General features: G+C 34.6%; 1 protein-coding gene across 6 annotated transcripts in view; it reads left to right on the top strand.

Moving 5' to 3' along the window:
* The window catches only part of HIPK3 (homeodomain interacting protein kinase 3), a 114,422-nt gene extending 97,475 nt beyond the window's left edge, over positions 1-16,947 (top strand). For 3 of the 6 annotated variants that reach the window (XM_076002046.1, XM_012739870.3, XM_012739871.3), the window contains exons 6-18: positions 5-189; positions 1,300-1,459; positions 2,545-2,668; positions 6,052-6,147; positions 7,420-7,541; positions 7,771-7,895; positions 7,988-8,149; positions 8,307-8,369; positions 8,656-8,952; positions 9,281-9,421; positions 11,443-11,678; positions 11,961-12,088; positions 13,019-16,947. In XM_076002046.1, coding sequence (XP_075858161.1) covers positions 5-189; positions 1,300-1,459; positions 2,545-2,668; positions 6,052-6,147; positions 7,420-7,541; positions 7,771-7,895; positions 7,988-8,149; positions 8,307-8,369; positions 8,656-8,952; positions 9,281-9,421; positions 11,443-11,678; positions 11,961-12,088; positions 13,019-13,495 — 2,316 coding nt within the window. In that variant the 3' untranslated portion in view covers positions 13,496-16,947. The remainder of the gene's footprint in view (positions 1-4; positions 190-1,299; positions 1,460-2,544; positions 2,669-6,051; positions 6,148-7,419; positions 7,542-7,770; positions 7,896-7,987; positions 8,150-8,306; positions 8,370-8,655; positions 8,953-9,280; positions 9,422-11,442; positions 11,679-11,960; positions 12,089-13,018) is intronic. The other 3 variants (XM_012739876.3, XM_012739877.3, XM_012739874.3) reach the window with 2 other exon arrangements.
* The last annotated feature ends 3,930 nt before the right edge of the window (positions 16,948-20,877 follow it).

Here is a 20,877-nt window from a genome sequence, read left to right as displayed (position 1 = left end):
TTAGGTGAACACAGTGATGGATTTGGAAGGAAGTGATCTTTTGGCTGAGAAAGCTGATAGAAGAGAATTTGTTAGTCTGTTGAAGAAAATGTTGCTGATTGATGCAGATTTAAGAATTACTCCAGCTGAGACTCTGAACCATTCTTTTGTTAATATGAAACATCTTCTAGATTTCCCTCATAGCAACCAGTATGTTACTTTAAAATCTCTTAAGTTGTTCTGAAAAAAATAATAATACTAAATTTATAGAGAATCAGTGTATTAGAAAAATGATTTTTCTTCATTAAATAAAAGTAAACAGAGTCAAAAGAGGTTAAGCTTAAGTTGGCCAAGTTCACATTGACTAGTAAGTTGCAGAGTAGAACTAGCACACAAATCTGAATTGCAGTCCAATGTTCTTTCTCCAAAATACCTTACTAAAACTATGACTGAGTGGTTTTGTTTTTATATGACTCTCTTACCTCAATAACCAGGCATATATAAAAGGAAATATTAACAGTTTCTCTTCCAGGTCACATTTCACAGACCTTAGATTCTGTCATCTTTTGAGTCCTGCAAACTCCATTTTACATTTTTCTTCACATTTTTTGCTTTTCTTTTTCCTCCTCTTTCTCCTCTGCCTTATAAAGCAAAGGAGGTTTTTAATGGGTCAGTAGAGAAGAATATATGCTCAAATTCCAAAGGCCTTGTCAGAATTACCTTAGGCAAATCTTTCAAATTCTTTGAGTTCTAGACATCTTTTTTATGAGATGAAGAGAATAAAGTAAATGACTTAAAGCAGATTCCCCTAATAATTTAAAAAGACTAAATAAAGAAGGCATAGGAATGAACTGATATTCACTATTGTGAGTTGTCCTTAAAATTGATATTTCTTAAAAGCACAATTACATTTTTCATTCAGACACTTAAAAATGCCCTAATAATTTTCTTATACAATCACTATGAAAAATAACATGATAACCACATACTTGGTATCATTAATTTAGTGGTGTGGATATCTAGAAATTTAGGAAAAATTATTTAGAGCCTACAGGGGTCATAAAGTTATTATGTGCTAACCAAAAAAGGCTTATTATTGATTTGCTGTCTTAAAAAATATTGCAGATATAATATATTCTTGCTTTGAAATTCAATCTTTTCTTATAGGATTTCCTATTAGAAATACTATTGGAAATAAACAGATTAAATGCGAATTGTAGAATATTTTTTCTTTTAGGAATAATTATTTTGTTAATGTATGTTAATTTAAAATTAAGCATTTAAAGTGATATTATAAAATCTTCACTTTTTCTTTTGCAGTGTAAAGTCCTGTTTTCATATTATGGATATTTGTAAGTCCCACCTAAATTCATGTGACACAAATAATCACAATAAATCTTCACTTTTAAGACCAGTTGCTTCAAGCAATACTGCTACTCTGACAGCAAATTTTACTAAAATTGGAACATTAAGAAGCCAGGTAAGAACTTCAAATAATTAATAATTTATATATATATGTGTATTTTTTTTTTTTTTTTTTTTTGGAAACAGGTATTACTCTATTGCCCAGGCTAGAGTGCAGTGGTATTATCATAGTCCACTACAACCTCAAACTCCTGGGCTCAGGTGATCCTCCTGCCACAGCCTTTCAAGTAGCTGAGACTACAGGCGCACACTGCCACACTCTGCTAATTTTTAAAAAATTTTGTAGAGATGAGACATTGCTGTGTTGCCCAGATTGGTGTTGAACTCGTGGCCATAAGCGATCCTCCTGCCTTGGCCTCTCAAAGTGCTGGGATGCAGGCTTGAGCCACTGCACCGGGCCTGTACTCTTTTAAATGATTACTTATTTTGCTTTTGAACTACACAGAAGTTTCATCTTGGCAGTTAGAAGTTATAGTACTGGGCCAGGCGCGGTGGCTCACGCCTGTAATCCTAGCACTCTGGGAGGCGGGCGGATTGCTCAAGGTCAGGAGTTCAAAACCAGCCTGAGCAAGAGTGAGACCCCATCTCTACTATAAATAGAAATTAATTGGCCAACTAATATATATAAAAAAAATTAGCTGGGCATAGTGGCGCAAGCCTGTAGTTCCAGCTACTCGGGAGACTGAGGCAGCAGGATTGCTTGAGCCCAGGAGTTTGAGGTTGCTGTGAGCTAGGCTGACACTATGGCACTCACTCTAGCCTGGGCAACAAAGCGAGACTTTTGTCTCAAAAAAAAAGAAGTTATAGTACTAATGAGGTCTTACTATGGCTATTCTATTGAATCTCTTAAAATTTCAGGATAACAATTGGAACATATGTACTCAAATTCATCTTTTCCCTTTCCTCTTTCATTCTCTCAGTATCTTCCACCTGCCCTCAAATGCCACAACTCTACCAAAAGTAGAGTTCAGTAGAGTCAGTTTTTAAATTTTAGTTGGGTCACTTGTTTTTATTCTCATTTTCTGGGTCCATTGTTTTTGTAGAATTATGATTTTAAGAAACATGTTTGAATCTTTTAATAAATATGTGTGTAGTGTAGCAGACTGCTGTATATAATGTGCTATATATTGATTGTTACAGGTATTAACCACATCTGCTCATTCAGTTGTGCATCATGGAATACCTCTGCAGGCAGGAACTGCTCAGTTTGGTTGTGGTGATGCTTTTCAGCAGACACTGATTATCTGTCCCCCAGCTATTCAAGGTATTTCATTTAAATTATGCTTTAAATTTAAGCATGCATTATTTTAAAACAAGTTTAGGCATCTGTTCATTAAATATATTGAATAGTTTTTGCTGTATTTAGTGCTACATTTGAATTTAACTTAAGCTGTCTAGTAGCCTTAGGCCAATGACACTCATTTCTTGACTAGAGTTCCATTGTAATCATCATTAATAAAATGGGATTACATAACAGTTGCATTTCCTGTAGAATCTAGCTTAATAAAATACCTTAATAGAAAGTAATGAGCTTGGAAAGCTGTAGGTTGTCCTATATTGGGTATCACTGCTTTAGATGTTCAGGTAAGTATATATTATTTGTCCATCATTTCTAAACATTAAAGTTACTAAGAGCTGAGTTAAAAAAAAAATTTGGTCAAAAGAGTTCTGCCCCAAAATGTTATAGTCTTGTTCTTTATCTATAGTTTAGGTAAAAAATAATGTATTATGGATCAATTTTGATTAAATTAGATCATGTCCATTCTTTAGATAAATATAACCAATTAAATCCTCAAGTGGCATGGGTGGCAGAATTCCTTTCAAGAGGCCATACATTCTCAAACTGGGAAATCCTTTGTGGTTCTTAGAGAGTGATAGCAGTGAAACGGGTAAATAGCCACAAACCTTGCAACTAGAATGACCAGAATAAAATCCTACTTCTTAGATCTTTTCCTAGGATTTTGTCTTTGCTAGGCTGTAACATCTAGTTATTTTATTTCATTTTTAAACTAAAAAATTTAAAAAATCTCCTAGATGATAGTTCAGACATCTAGTTATGTCTTAAAGCAAGAGATGGATTACAAATGGGGCACTAAACCACCACTTGAAATTTAGTGATGATACTCTATAGTATAAATGAAAGCAGTTGGTGCTAAGTCACGACACCTGAAATCTAGTTCTATTTCTGCTGTTTACTGTGTCTGTCTAGACAAGTCTGTTTGCCTGCTTCAGCCTTAGTAAAAGGAAACAGACTGGATAGATAATATCTTGATCACTTCTAGCTCTAATGTTTCCAGATTCTGAGGTTATTTATTTATTTATTTTTAGAGATAGGGTCTTACTTTGTTTCGCATGCTGGAGTGTAGTGGTACAATCATAGCTCACTGTAACCTCAAACTTTTAGACCCAAGCAATCCTCTTCCCTCAGCCTCCTGAGTAGCTAGGACTACAGGTGCCTGCGCCAGACTTGGCTAATTTTTTTTTTTAAGAGATGAGGTCTTGCTATGTTACTCAGGCTGGTCTTGAACTCCTGGTCTCAAGTGATTCTTTCACTTTGGCCTCCCAAAGTGCTGGGATTATAGGCGACAGCCACCGTGCCCAGCCTGATTTTTTTATTTATGGATTTGAGCAACTTTAAAAAATTCTATCTTAGTGTCTCCCATAATAAAGCACTAAGAATGTGTTTGTTGACTTGATTGGCTTGTAATAAGAGATGTGAAAACAGGTCAAATCTTTAGCTACTGTTGTTCTACTAGGGTAGCTTTGCTTTCATTGTTTTTATATTTTGAGTTTTCATATAAGGTCTCATTTGGAAAAGTGTTTGTATCACTGAAAGTCTAAAAAAAAGACAGATGGTTGATTCTAAAGATGATATTGTGATCTGGTGGTGGTCTATATCTGTAACAGTGACCCATGGCTGGTCTCTTGTAACAAAAATGCTCACTTCACCATATTAGCTCCTAAAAGATGCTGTTGTGTTTGTATTTTTGATTTTTTGCCAACTTTTTACTGTGAGAATATCAAACATAGAAAAGTTGAAGGAATAATGTCTTCTACCCTAGGTTCAGTGTGTTAATATTTTAGTATATTTACATTGTCTATCTATCTGTAGTACATGTACATATACCCTTTGAAAATAAGTGTAAATTTTCTGACATTTTACTTCTAAATACTTCAGCATCCAAGACTGGTGCTATTTAAAAAATTTTTAAATCAGTTATTGCTTAAGTGATACCTTGACAAATACCACTTGACAAATGTACTTTCACTTCCTTTTCACTCACCTAAGTTTATATTCCATACCTAAGTTTATATTCCATACTAAGTTTATATTCCATTCCAATATTCTGGTGTTGTCTGTCATGTACCAAAATCAATTTGAGGGTCTCCACCCACACTGTAGTATATTTCATGAAGATCTGAAATAGCAGTTTTTTTTCTAGAGCCCACTTTCTGTTTCTGGCAAAAACTTAAAGGACTTAATGAGACACGTTTCTAAACAGGGTTGAGCATCATTCTTACAACATTTCAATGAGGTTAGACAAATCTTTTATCTTTTTGTATGGCTTATAATTGATAAAAAGCTAGTGATCTTTCTGTACATATGGTAGCAACTATATGAGTAGTTTATAATAAGGATAACTGAATAAAAGATTAAACTCTCAGACTCATTAAGCTGTCACATGTCAAGAACAATGCACTTAAGTTAGAATTAATAGTAAGAGGAAGCAAATATGTGTTAGCTTCTGTAACAGGTACAGTAGAAGCAGGAGAGGCAGGCTCTGTAAATATGTTGTTTCATTTATTTTCATCCTGGTATAGTGTCTGCCTTAGAAATGAAAGCTTTCCCTCTAATTTGTCTAAGCATCTCTGTAGAAAATCTCAGTATTGGATTTCTTACCCTTTTCCCTCATAATGTACCAATCCATTTACAAGAAATATTTAAAAATAATTATTGGGCAACTATTGGATAGTAATTATAGTACCATTATGGTTTGTATTTTAAAATAAATTTTATGTCTATCCCCTTCACTTAAGAATTTTATTTCACTTTAGAGCTATAGTATTTAGGTCATGCATTTGATATATTTTAGATATTATAGATTTAATATACAGGTATAAGTACATAGATATATAGATACTATATGCATAAGACTGTGCTTATTTTAAAAGAAATTGTTATTTAGTATAGAAGACATAGCTAAGCTTTTAGTTAACAAATTTGAATGTTTTATATGTTAAACAAACCTTTAAAATTATCTAGCAACCTGAGAAGTTATATTCATCCCCACTGGATGACAGCTACTATTTTTAGAGTTAAATACATGCCAACAAAATTCCCCTCTGTTATCCTGAAACAATCTTTATAAGTTTCTGTGCCTAGTTGTCCAAGTGTTAAAGCAAATATGATCAAAGATAAAGGTACAGCTAACTTAATAACGGTATAATAAATTGGGATCTTAACCCACTGTTGGATTTGATCAAAAATTAGCTCTTATGAGGAGGGAATGAATATAGGAGAATTCTTCTCATCTTAAGGCATTGCTTATGGAGAGAATTTAAGGGCAATGACATTTTTGTTCGGATTTGAGAATTCGCTCTGTCTTTTCATCCTTGTCAAAGTGAATTCTGCTTTTTTTCTTAAAGAGATTGTCTATTGCTGCCATATATCTACACTGCCTGGGTGTGCTTATATTCCATTTCTTGGAGAATTTGCTGATCAAGACATGCTTTTTGGAAGGGGTAAGAAGATCAGTTAAAAAAAAAAAACTATAGATTTTTGTTACACTTAATTTAATATCTAGCTCTTTAGGCAGAGCACAGAGTAGAACACCCTGGCAGTAAGATAAAAGTCTCTATGAAGAAAATAAACAGAACAAAATTAACATTCTATTTAGGATTAACACATATTTATATAATAAAAATTTTAAGGTTCTTCAATAGGAAAAGAAAACAATTGTAGTATTTTTCCCTTATCACTGCAGAGAAACACTGGTATCACTTTTATCTCAAAACTAATTATATTTAAATAATCTGCCAGCCCATTTTGACAGTAATTGCTACAATAGACTGGAATTATGAAGTAGTGAATTTATTTTAGTTAATGTGCTTTCTGATCTTGAGGGATGTCCCTAAAATATTGTTAATCAAAGCTGTAACTTGGGGTGTGGTACTACTTTGCTGTCTATAAGTTCAACATCATAGGACTTTATATTTATAAGGTGCTTTGCAATGTATGAAACAAAGTTATTACCATAACAGGATTAATATGGCTGTTAATCCTGCATTCTAATTTGCCTAGTGGGTAAGCAAAATGGTAACATGTTTCTTCTGGAGTTCTAGTAGCTTTCTACTAGGAAAACTAGTCAATTAAGCCACATTAAGTAAAGTTAAGTTACATCATCAAATTAGGCCAAATAGTTTGTTTTTGGTTTTCCTTTGGAGGTTGGAATGAATGTGCCATCCCCGAATTCTCATCCATGTGAAATCATCATATCCATTGAATTATGAAGTTGTGATGCATTTCCCATTTCCCTTTTGACAATGAGAGCAAAGGATCCTAGCACAGTTTTAAAGAAGAAAATAAGCATAGCTAAAAATTTCTATGAAAAGAAGAACATGCTAGGTTATCTCAATATTGAGCCAGATTCACCTTTCCATGTTCTTTATCATAGTTGCAAAGCTATTTGAAAAGGAAAATAAAGCTTCAATAGCAAACTTTAAAAGGAAGTTAGTAAGTTTCAAGCAAAATAAATGGTTCAATTTTATAGTATATATTTTAAAATAAAGAGTATCTTTATAACAATTTTTAAAATAATGTCTACTGTAGGGTCCATAGGAAGCACCTCACTTTCCTCTAAGACTGCTTTATATTAGTCTTATGAAAATTTTATGTAGTTAATGGTTTTTTAAACCAATCAGAATTTAAGTAATTCCTTACATTTCAAATAAGTGTGTAAGTTAAATCAGAGGAAGATGTTTTTTCTGTTATTTGATAACTGTTCTGTTTCACAGGTATTCCTGCAACACATGGTAAACCCACTAGCTATTCGATAAGGGTAGATAATACAGTTCCACTGGTAACTCAGGCTCCAGCTGTGCAGCCACTACAGATCCGACCAGGAGTTCTTTCTCAGGTTGGTAATAATTCTTTCTTTTGCGTATGTGCTGTCCATATATCAGCCTGTGATGTTGGGAAATAATGAAAATGACCCAGATAGGGATTCAGTCCTTTTCGTAGGTTATTGACTTTAACTTTTGCAATTGTTAGTTATTACTTTAATATATTTTTGAATTTAAGATATAGTAAAGTTGAGTTACTTGTAACTTAGTTTTTGTTTTGTTTTGTTTGCTTTGATCCAATAGACATGGTCTGGTAGAACACAGCAGATGCTGGTACCTGCCTGGCAACAGGTAACACCTATGGCTCCTGCTACTACTACACTAACTTCTGAGGGTGTGGCTGGTTCACAGAGGCTTGGAGACTGGGGGTAAGTTAAAAATAAAAGTACTTCTTTGTGAATGCTTTACAAAATAGATCTTGATAAAGAAGGGATTAAATTTTTCTGAACTTTCTTCCTAGGAAAATGATTTCACGCAGCAATCATTATAACTCAGTGATGCCTCAACCTCTTCTAACCAATCAGATAACTTTATCTGCCCCTCAGCCAATTAGTGTGGGCATTGCACATGTTGTCTGGCCTCAGCCTCCCACCACTAAGAAAAATAAACTGTGCCAGAACAGGTTGGTATTGGTACTTTAACTTTCCTCTGCATTTTGAGAATTTAATCTTTAAAATGAATTTTGCATGAACACTAAAGGGTCACTCTGTTGTATTCAAAATGACCTCTTTGATAGCTTTGTTACAAACACTAAGCCGGCTCCCTTCTCAATTTCTCAGAGGTATTTTGGTAAAACTAATGGAATGGGAGCCAGGAAGAGAGGAAATAAATGCTTTCAGTTGGTAAGATTGTCTTTATTGCCCTTTTGATTTATTATATACCTATAATGTAGCAATTGTAGACATCAGATATCACATTTACCAGAAAATGACCATTTAAATGTATGTAAATGCAAGCTACACTATTTCTAGAGATATTTTATATTTCACAAAAACTCATATTCTATATGTTAGTGTTATATACATGAACAAGTGAAGATTTGCATTATTCAGTTTAACAGTATATCTTAGAAAAATGTCATGTACATATGTTGATGACAGAGATTATAAATTATTCCTTTGGTTGCAGGAGTAATTCATTGCAGAATACCAATATCCCACATTCAGCACTTGTTTCTCCAAAGATAATAAATGGGAAAGATGTCGGGGAAGTAAGTTGTATAGAAACACAGGACAATCATAACTCAGGAGGAGAGGCAAGAAATTGCTGTGAAACATCTGTCAGACAGGACTCTGATTCATCGGTTTCAGACAAACAGCGGCAAACCATTATCATTGCTGACTCCCCAAGTCCTGCAGTGAGCGTGATCACTATTAGCAGTGACACTGATGAGGAGGAGACTTCACAGAGACATTCACTGAGAGAGTAAGTGCCAAATGCTGCATCTGTAAAGGATAATGATGGCGCCCTCTAGTGTGCTAAAAAATAACTTTCTGTGACTTATTTTTCTGTCCATGTCCTTCTGAGTAAAACCTTCAAGTTACAGAATCAGGTTCTAGACAGAGGGAACTTTCTAAATAGTATTTACCATGATTGTTATAGCATTATTCCCTATGTTGATAAGCTTTATTTTTTTGTCCAGGTAGGTCATTCTCAACTATTTCATGTCCTTAATTAAAGAATGCAAATGTTGGCTACTTGGAGAGTATCTTCTCATTTTTGACCCATGTTTTTCCCTTTTCTCTTCCACCAGATGTAAAGGTAGTCTAGATTGTGAAGCTTGCCAGAGCACTTTGAACATTGATCGGATGTGTTCATTAAGTAGTCCTGATAGTACTCTGAGCACCAGTTCCTCAGGGCAGTCCAGCCCATCGCCTTGCAAGAGACCGAATAGGTAAAAGAATTTCAGTAGTAATATATAATAAATATTAAGTCTACTAAAAAGCCCATGATTTCTTTTTGTGTTGTTTAAATTAATAAGTACTTGCAGTTTAACATAGTGACTTCTCTCTTGAACACAATTTTTAAACTTCCTCACATTTTATAATCTCAGGTTTTTAGTAGTCATTTTCTTTATTGTTATAAAAAAGCTTGAAATGAAAAATTGAGATTCTAATAAATGATTTTAAAGAATCATCTATTTTTAAAAGGCTTTTGAATGAAAGCCACATTCTCAGTTTCAGCTCCACCGACTACTATTGTAACTTCAATTTGGAATACAAACATTTAGCAAAATAAAAAAGGAATGTTTTGCATAATGAAGTAATGACTACCCCACTGTCTATAGTTGTATCCACTATGATTTTTTTCTCCCTTTGGTGACTGATTTGCTTTGTTTCATCCATATTTCCTTGCCTAGCCTCCTTTTGGCCAAGGACATGTACTGCTGCTAAAATAGTAAGCCTTTCCTTACCAGTATGATGTATTAACACATTAAGAGATCAGCCATTGGCCAGGTACAGTGGCTGGTGCCTGTTATCCCAGCACTTTGGGAGGCTGAGCTGGGAGAATCCCTTGAGACCAGAAGTTCGAAACCAGCCTGGGCAAAATAGAGGGACCTTTCTCTAAAAAATTTTTTAAAAATTAGCCAGGCATGGTGGCGTATACCTGTAGTCCCAGCCATTCAGGAGGCTAAAGTAGAATCACTTGAGCCCAGGAGTTTGAGGCTACAGTGAGCTACGATTATTCCACTGCATTCCAACCTGGGTGTCAGAGCAAGACCTCCCATTGCTAACAAAGAGAGAGAGAGAGAGAGAGAGAGAGAGAGAGAGAGAGAGAGAGAGAGAGAGAGACCACAAAAATGTCCATCAAATACTTTTGGTTTCAGCTTATAGAAATTCTTTTTTAGTGGTAACAAAATTTGAAAAAATTTTGTCTTAGTTTTATACATATTTCTTCTCTTTTTCTTTAGGAATATGTTACTGAATACTTATAGTCAAGGCCCTGTGGTAGATATAAAGAAGTTTTAATATATCCTCTTCTTATAAGTTGCTTATAATGTAGTTTAGAAGTTGATATATACATATATATACTCATATATAAAATATGTATAGATGTAAATATATCTAGGACATATAAACATAAATAAAAAATCCATATAAAAAGAGATGCTTCAAATTGTTAAGTATGAAGTGAGTGATTAAAAGAGACAATAAATGCTGTAGAAATCCCAAGGAGAGGGAGACTGTCAGGTCCTAAGAGTGTCAGGAAGAGAGGAGAAATACAGGACTCTGGCTAGGCTTTCAGAGAAGTAGAGAAAGACCTTTCAGATAACTGGTTAGTTAACAGGACCCAAATTACCATGAAAGGCACATATCATAACATTAGAATTTAATCTGAAATACTCAGGTCCTATGTTTATGTAAGTTTGTTCTGTTCTTCTTTTCTTTTCCTCTTTTTTTTTTAAGACAGAGTCTCACTTTGTTGCCCAAGCTGGGTGCAGTGGTGCAATTGCAGCTTTCTATAGCTTCTAACTCCTGGGCTCAAGCAGTCTTCCCGCCTCGCCCTCCCAAAGTGTTGGGATTATAGGCATGAGCCACAGCATTGGCCCTGTTTGTATATTTCATTTAAATATCCAGAACAGTGTTTCTTTTGTCATATCTTGATGAAATTATCTTGGATTTATAAAGAGGAATTTTACTAACTGCTAATAAAGATCAAGTGGAAAGCAAGGGAGAAAAAAAATTAAATGCCAAAAGGACATTCCTGAAATGGGACAGAGTTAGGCTTAGGAATCAGAATAGAGAATTAATTTGAAGGTCTAGAAATATTATGAAAAAATGCTATTGGGCAAGGCGGAAGGTCTAATTGTATATAAAATAACTGAGCAAGATTCTCATCAGTTTGCTGGACCTGGGTATTACTTACCATTAGATTTAATGTTTGATAAAACATTCATAAATGCTTTCTTTGTAGTATGTCAGATGAAGAGCAAGAAAGTGGTTGTGATACTGTGGATGGCTCTCCAACATCAGACTCTTCTGGGCACGACAGTCCGTTTGCAGAGAGCACTTTTGTGGAGGACACCCATCAAAACACAGAACTGGTAACTTCTGCTGACACAGAAACCAAGCCAGCTGTTTGTACTGTTGTGGTGCCACCAGTGGGACTAGAAAATGGCTTAAATGCTGACGAGCATATGGCAAACACAGGTAAAGTGAGTCCTCCTGTTTCCCTGATTGTCCTTTAAAAGGCTGTAATTTTAGGAACGTTAGAGAACAGGATCACCAAAAGTGAAATCTGAATTTCCAACTTGACCCTGCCTATCTATGATACAGATGAAATTCCTTCTAATATCATCCAATGCTTGGAAACTATGGGCTCTTTTTATTTAAGGTTCTCAAATCACTGTTTTATAAAATATCTAAAGACTTTTCTAATTTTTATTAGAGAAGGAAAAAGCATCAACTCTCTAATATTTTGTTCATTGCCAGATTCTATATGCCAGCCATTAATAAAAGGAAGATCTGCCCCTGGAAGATTAAACCAGCCTTCTGCAGTGTGTAATCGTCAGCAGAAATTGACATCAGCATTCCAGCAGCAGCATTTGAACTTCAGCCAGGTTTGTTTATTTGTAAATTCATAAGAGTCTTTGGGTTTCAGATTTAGCAGTTGTCTTTCATTTAGGGGAAAAAAGATTCTGACACTGTGTGTAGTCTTAATAAAATTTTCCCTCCTCAGTATCCCAACTGACTGAAGAGTAACTGGCCTAATGATAGGATAATTAAGCAAATGATCCATAGAACTTATATTCTTCTTCAGAAAGATTAAGTTCTTAGATTCTCTTAGATAATATTTTAATGTGTCTGTTGTCTCAGACCCTTTAAATCAGAGCATACACTAATGGATTAATGGCTGCCTTTCTGATGTGTTAGTGGTAGTGATCACTTAACCTTATTGAATACTTTCCATCTATTCAACACTGTACTTGGCAGCTGTGTTTCACTTAGGGAAAGACAAGATCACAGGTATTGGAGTCAGATCTGGGTTTAAATTCTGATTTTGCCATACACTATATATATATATATATATATATATATATATATATATATATATATACACATATACACACACACACACCTTGGCTAGGTCTCTTCAACAAATCTGATCTGAATCTTCATTAATGGGAATAATAGTCATGTCATGGGGTTGTTTGGGAAGTAGATAACATTATGTATGTGAAGTGTTAGCTTTACATATAAGTGCTCCACACATGGCAGCTGTGAGGAGTGATGGGGTAGTAACAGGCAGTGTTAGCAGTGATGATGGCAGTGCCACATTATACTAATTATGTGGGAATAAATATTCTAATGTTAATATGGGTATATATAAAATCAATATTTTTCTCTTTTCTACTTATTCTTAGTACAAGCTAGTTCTGAGAGATCCACTGAGTTATCGGTCACAGAGAAGTATATTGTAATTTCTCTTTCTTCCTTTCCGTTTATCTTACAAAATATGTCATTCAGTCATTTTTTTTCTTTGTGGATAGGTTCAGCACTTTGGATCTGGGCATCAAGAGTGGAATGGAAACTTCGGACATCGAAGACAGCAAGCTTATATCCCTACTAGTGTTACTAGTAATCCATTCACTCTTTCTCATGGAAGTCCCAATCATACCGCAGTGCATGCCCATCTGGCTGGAAATACACACCTCGGAGGACAGCCTACTCTACTTCCATACCCATCATCAGCTACCCTGAGTAGTGCTGCACCAGTGGCCCACCTCTTAGCCTCTCCATGTACCTCAAGACCTGTGTTACAGCATCCAACCTATAATATCTCCCATCCCAGTGGCATAGTTCACCAAGTCCCAGTGGGCATAAATCCCCGTCTGTTACCATCCCCAACCATTCATCAGACTCAGTACAAACCAATCTTCCCACCACATTCTTACATTGCAGCATCACCTGCATATACTGGATTTCCATTGAGTCCAACAAAACTCAGCCAGTATCCATATATGTGAAAACTCAAAAACAGTATATTGAGGAAGCTCAATGATACAAACATTTGATTAAAAATAAAACATGGTATTTAATAAATATTAGCCATGGCACAAGAAAATTATTTTTGAATCATGTAGACTTGGGTGCAATTTAAACAACTTTGAGCTTTAAAAAAAAAACTCACTTTTGATGTGTTTTGCACATTTGGTATAACTTGTCTTTGGTCATGTTATCTTCTTATGTAGTAACTCTAGACAGGTGACTTATGGGAGCAGATGTCCAGTTTTGCTCCTGCTATTTTTTATAAATTGCCTTCTAACTAGTGCAAGACACGTCCACATTTGGGAAGCCATTCTGTGTACAGACTTAGAGCAACAGATGCACATATGTCAAAATTACAGCATACAAGTGAATTGTATTATCTGTGTCTTAGTGTATAAATGTTGGGTCACTTACCTAAAAAAATTGAGCTATTGTTCTTTACATTTGCATGTGTCTTTTGCATGGGCAAATTGTTGCCTAGACTTTGCTCTTAAATGTTGTTCTAATAATCTCAGCTGCATTGTAAACCGTTTCCACACATAGTGCCTTAAATATTTGAGGTTGTTAATGTTATTACCTATATATAAATGTTGAGGACTGCAGCACTTAAAATTCAGACCTACTCTTTAGTTTTCTTTTGATAGAGTAATGTTCAGTTTTGGTTTTGTGTGGTATGATTTCAGGTAGTAGCTGTTTTTTCCTTATTAAGAGGGCAGCATGTTTGCTATAGCTGAATTCTGCTGTCTGATTTTTCAGAATGATCTAGCTTCAAGAAAAGCAAGCAGTTAGTAGTGCTTAAGAAAAATTGATTCAGTATCTAATGGATAGTTGATAACTGTCACAGCACAGCATTTTATATACTATTAAGTGAAACTGCAATACAATCTTAAGTTTATTTTGAGAGTGTTTGCTGTATAATTGGACTTAAAATGTTTAGAGGTGCAGTAGGCATGACTTTGGGTAGATAATGAAAGAAAATGCAAAATGCTCACTGATTCATGATGTGGTTTTATCTTAGCTTGGGCAAACCATGCAGTATTTAATAAATAGTAGCAGAATATTTACTATTGAAGCTTGAAAAGATGTGAGTTCTTTGTGTGCAATTTTTCATTTATGCATGTGAGAGGGTTTTTTTTTTTTTTTTTAAGTATTTTTACATTGCAGTACTTGTTTTGCTTGTTGGTGATGTTTGCTTATTTAATACATTCCGTCAGGGACAGAAATTACATGCTTGTTTTTCCTAGGAAGTGTGTCTTGGGTTTTTCCCTTCCTTTTCTTTTGGGGGGGTGGGGTGGGGTGGGGTGGTGATGGCAGTAGTTATGTTTAAATGAAGTTGCTTTTACAGCACCAAAGACTTAATCATCCATTTCCTATACTTTTTGCATAGACCTCAAGTATATTGTAGTGTAGAGGTGGAATTTAAGGAAAGGTATTAAACTGAGGCTGTGTTTAGCTTACAGGCAAGTAATAAATTGTATCATTTATCTTGAATGTATCATAGATAAGCTGCTATATAATGATTGCCACTTCAGATAGCTGTGAAATTAGGTGATTAACTAGTTGTTATTTAGCCTTCTAATTTCTGTATAAGTCTAATTATATGAAATAGAAGTTGGGGGTTTGATTTTTTACTTTGCTTTTTTGTTTGGAGTGTCATTGTAACTACTGTATTGTAAATGATGGAAAATAATTGCATATGTTATTTTGGGGTGTGTTATTTGCATCAGTATTTTATCTCTTAATGTTTGTGCTCATCACTGCATATAAAAGATCTTGGATGTATCAATGTAACTTAATTTTTTATTTTCATACTGGCATTGTAGACACTTGAGAAAGCTGTATCTTGCAGGCTTGACTTAACTTTTTTTCTTTAAAAATCTGGAATTTAATCTTACAGCATTTACTGGAATAAACAGTACAAAGCATTTGAGTGTAAAACTCTCCAGATGTTTTGGATTTACAGCATTTCTTTGATAAATGAATTGTATACCACTAGTACAGCTCTAGTACAGCGTTGACAATAAGCTAATATGGATAAGCTTTTCTTTACTCCATTAACACAAGCAGTGTTTTATTTAATAATCATCAATGAAATAAATGTGCCTGAAATTGATTTTAAAAATTACAGTATTAGATCATAAAATAAAAACCAGCAGTACATTTTTAGTCACACTGAAAATGAAGGACTTAATTTTCCCCACAAGTTTCAGTGTTTTTAGTACTCAATTCTATGCATTTTATATAAATAGAAATATATATATATAATAACGCATAAAAAAGGAGTAGCCTAAGATTAATTTAAAAGATTATTTACAGATGACAAATTTATGGAGTCATTATTTAAGTATTTGCTGCCCTCCACAGCCTTCTAATTTTATTTATACAGTCCAGGAGATTACTGGTATCTGCTCACTTCTTGGAAAAGAATCAATGCTGGCAACGGATGTTTCAGAAATACCAAGTGCAAAGGATTGATTGTATCACAACAGGTACAAAACTGGCGCAGTTTTCTTTTTTGTTCAGGGCTGTGTTTACTGCCCTGAAGTGTCATATTTTCTGTCTTTAAGTTTCAAGACTTAAAGTAGTCTTGTTAAATTGATAGTAAATGGTAACCTTCAACATTTTCATAATATAATAGTAATATTTCATAAAGGCTTATTCCAGTTAAGTACACTGCTCTTATAATTGCAATCATGGGCTTTTTAATGTGTTTAAAAAATTCCAAAATCTTGCTAAATTCTATATTTAGCATATTGATGAAAGAATCTGGATTTTATATCCTTTTAAAACCATTTTTATCAGTTTTATTTGATTTTACAGCTTTCTTAAATAAAACACTGCATGATTTCCAAGTTGCATATTTGCATACTATTTTAATTTACAAATTATTTTTTATCAAATATTCTGATATTTAGTTGGTTTTTTTCTTTCAGGGTGTTTAATTAAATATGTTACTGTATTAGCAAAATGTTTTCATTTTTAAAATCTCTACTGCTAATTTTAAACTTGGTTTGTGTTAACTAAAAGTTAAATCATACACTGCAAGGTGTAGGAAGATTTGTTTTAATGAACCCAATGATAATAGATTTGATTACTAAGTTTGAACTGTTAACCTTAGACTTGTGGCTTTCTTTCTTTGGTTTGTTTGTTTTTGCTTTTACTTCTATGCTACACTAGTTTGCCATGTAGCAATTGCACTGTGCAATATTACAATAAGGACTGGGAAAACTTTTATGGATGTAATGTCTATTACGGTTTGCGATAGTATTTCTCTCTAGTTCTCAGTGATTTAAATGTGACCAAGCCTTCTGTACTTTGTCACAAAAAGCGGGTTTTCCAGGTGACTATTTTGGTGAGTGTCAAAATAAGAATTTATGGTGTATTACTGTCAATTCACTTTGAATTAAAATATATATATTGCCGCAAACAACTTGTTGACTTTTTTTCCACCTCAGTACTGCCATATAGGTTAGGGAAGGGAGAGGTTAATGAAATTGAATACCTAACTTATATCATCTTATTTAACTCTCAGTGCTACCTTGTGAGATAAGTATTGTCTTTGTTCTATGAGAGCATAGGAGCAAATATTTAGGGAACTTGCCCAAAGTCACACTGCTAATGAATTTGAAACTGAGATATGAACCAGGCTATTTAACCATAACTAATATACTTTCTACCAGTTCTTTTTTAACTGAAGTCTGAGGCAGTCAGTGTGCCAGAAGTACCTGCAACCACAGGATAACCATGGCTCATTTTCCTTGAATATTAGTTTTCTCAAATATTTCTGAGGGAAATACTTCAGTATACATGGATGAAGAATAGGGCATTCATATGGACTTTTTTTTTTTATTTCAGCATATTATGGGGGTACAAATGTTTAGGTTACGTGTGTTGCCTTTCCCCACCTCCCCCCCCCCCCCCGCCCCCCAGTCAGAGCTTCAAGTGTGCCCATCCCCCAGATGGTGCACATCGCACTCATTATGTATGTATATCCCATCCCCTCCTCCACCCTGCCATCTGCCCGTTGCCTGATAAATGTTATTCCTGTATGTCCACTTAGGTGTTTATCAGTTAATACCAATTTGCTGGTGAGTACATGTGGTGCTTATTTTTCCATTCTTGGGATACTTCACTTAGTAGAATGGGTTCCAGCTCTATCCAGGAAAATACAAGAGGTGCTGTATTACCATTGTTTCTTACAGCTGAATAGTACTCCTACTAAAATGTGGTACATGTACCACATTTTATTAATCTACTTATGCATTGATGGGCACTTGGGTTGTTTCCACATGGACTTTTTTTTGTTTGTTTGTTTTGTTTTGTTTTGTTTTTAGACAGTCTCACTTTGTTGCCCAGGCTAGAGTGAGTGCCATGGCATCAGCCTGGCTCACAGCAACCTCAAACTCCTGGGCTCAGCAATCCTACTGCCTCAGCCTCCCGAGTAGCTGGGACTACAGGCATGCGCCACCATGCCCGGCTAATTTTTTGTATATATATATTTTTAGTTGGCCAATTAATTTCTTTCTATTTTTGGTAGAGACGGGGTCTTGCTCAGGCTGGTTTCGAACTCCTGACCTTGAGCAATCCACCCGTCTCGGCCTCCCAAAGTGCTAGGATTACAGGCGTGAGCCACCGCGCCCGGCCTCACATGGACTTTTAAGATATAAAACGTGTTAAGATATAAAACATGAGACTTCAAAAGAATGTGATTGTAGTAGGCCAATTTAAGTTATGTTTTCAAATACCACAACCTCATACTTCAAGGATCTAACTTTAGAGGCAACATCAATAGGATAATATTTAGGGGAACACTCCAATCTCCCTCTCTCCCTTTCTCCTCTTTTTCTGTAAACTTTTAGTTGAAATATAACATAGATGCACTCTTTGGTGTCTGGCCTCTTTTGTTAAACATTTATTTTTAAGATACATCAATGTGTATAGTTTATTTTACTCATTATCATAGAGTATTCATTTGTGTGTATAACAATTTACTTTGTTGATGGACATTTGAATAGTTAACACTTTTTGGCTATGATGAATAGTGCTGCCATGAATTTTTTGTTCATATCTTTTGGTGAACAAAGGAATGCATTTCCTTTGAGTATATATGTAAGTATGGAATTACTAGGTCATAGGTTATACATATGTTGTACTTTATTGGATACTGCCAAATAGTATTCCAAAGTAGTTAAATTAATTTACACTTACCAGCACTGTATGAGAGTTATATTATCTTATATCCTCACTAACACATTATATGTTTTTTTTCTTTTGTTTGAGTCATTCTAGTGGGGGGTGAGTTCAAAATATGAACATTTTATTTAGGCCAAAGCACTGATTCTACATTTAGATGAAATCCAGATGTTGCAATTTACTTGAAAGTAGATTTGCCTGTTGAAAAATACAAAGAAGTATTGAGCTATTTAAATGAACCAAGGAGTGTAAAATATTTTTTTCTAAAGGAAGGTAATAGGATGAAATAGGCTTTGAGCAACACATCTAAACCATTGGCCACTAGTAGCCAGCACAGTGCCTGGCCCATGGTGAGTGTGCGTCATACAAAAATACTTTTGAAACATCTGTGTTCCAAGCACCATATGCTAGGCACATACCAGTAGACAAAACAGAGATCCTTTTGCTGTTACAGATCTTAAGCTTCTCGTGGGGGAGAAAAACTGAACAAATTCAGGTAGGGTACGTGAAAACAATATGGTGATAAGGCGACTGGAGGGACATGTCGGGGAATGCCTCTGAGAAGATGACACTTGAGCTGTGACAAGGAGAAAGCTGGTCAGCCATGCAGGGGAAGAATATGGCAGAGTGAGCAGCAAGTACAAAGGAATTAGCTTTTAATATGAGCAGAACAGGAAGGTGGTCCCTCTAGTTAGAACATAGTGTTTGAGTGGGTGGTGGGAGATGGAAAATGTAACTGTAGGGGTGGGCAGGCAAGCCTTTTGCCAAGACAAGAGTGTAGATCTAATTCCGTATATTGTAGGAAGCCATGGGAGGATTTTAAGCAGGCAAACAATACGACAATTTGTATATCGTACAGAGAATAGAGTGCAGGGCCAGACTAGGGAGGAGACGGTTGAAGCAGTACGGATGAGATGGATGAATACTAGTATTTTGTGAAAAGGTTTGTATTACTAATATTTTTTTTCCCAGTCTGTGACTTATCCTTTCTTAACAGGGTATTGGGGAAGAGCAAAGTTTTATATTTTGTTAAAGTACAGCTAGCTTACCAATGTTTTCTTTTATGGTTTGTGCTTTTTGTATCCTAAGACATTCTTGCCTGTTGCAAAGGCAATAGGACAAAGTTGCAAAGACTTTGTCCTATGTTTTCTTCTAGAAGTTTTATAGTTTTAACTTTTATTAGGCTTGTGGCCCATTTGATGTTAATTTTTGTCAACCTTTTAATGGCATTATTTTAGCTGATTGAGAACCTACACTCACACCTAATTAGAATTATGGTTGTTTGAAGTATAAAAATAAGATGTTAATGTTTCATATTCCATCATAAACGTAATACATGATTACAGTATACTTGGGAAATTCAGAGAAACAGATACTTTAAAACTCATAAAAATGTAAGTTTTCAGATAGTTAAAATAATGTACATGTAAACAACTTTAGATACTGATATTTTCTACTTCAATTTATAAGAAGCATTTTGCATGTTTTACAAACTTCAGAAACATTTGAATGCCAAAATGCAAAATTTTACAGTGATCAGCTTTATTCTAATCAGTGTTTGTTTCCTCAGTGACTATGGAGAATCTAACTCACTTTCTTTTGTAGAATCTCTATTTTTTAACTTAATTTTTTATTAAAAAATACAAGAAAAAGTATAGTATAATGAATAACCTCCTAGATTCACCAGTTCACTTTTGCCTCATTAACTTTACATATTTAAATTTTTTAATTGTATATACATTTAAAGATATTTAAAATTTTTAAATTGAGCCATTTGTGGGTAATCACACTTTGCCCCAAAATACTTGAGCATACATCTGTAAGAATGATTACATTCTCAGCTAACCATGCAACCTTATAACATGTAGCAAAATTAACAATTCTATAATACTTATCTAATTTTCAGTCCATAGTCAAATGTTCCCATTGTTTCAAGAATGTCTTTGGTAGCTATTTTCTCCTCACGCCAGGAGCCATTCAGAATTTACACATTGCATTTGGTTATGACATGTACTGACTACTTAAAATCCAGAACAGTACCCTCATCTTTTTGTTCTTAATGCCATTTTTGAAAAGTTCAGGCTAGAATACTGTACATTCTGGATTTATCTGTTTGTTTCTTTATGCTAATTATCTCATCCCTGTATTTTCTGTACAGTGGGGTCTA

This window comes from Microcebus murinus, chromosome 4 (assembly GCF_040939455.1).
Source record: "Microcebus murinus isolate Inina chromosome 4, M.murinus_Inina_mat1.0, whole genome shotgun sequence".
Classification (NCBI taxonomy): Eukaryota; Metazoa; Chordata; class Mammalia; order Primates; family Cheirogaleidae; genus Microcebus; species Microcebus murinus.
Note: the sequence above shows the minus strand (reverse complement) of the source record. Positions and strands in the feature narration are given on the sequence as shown.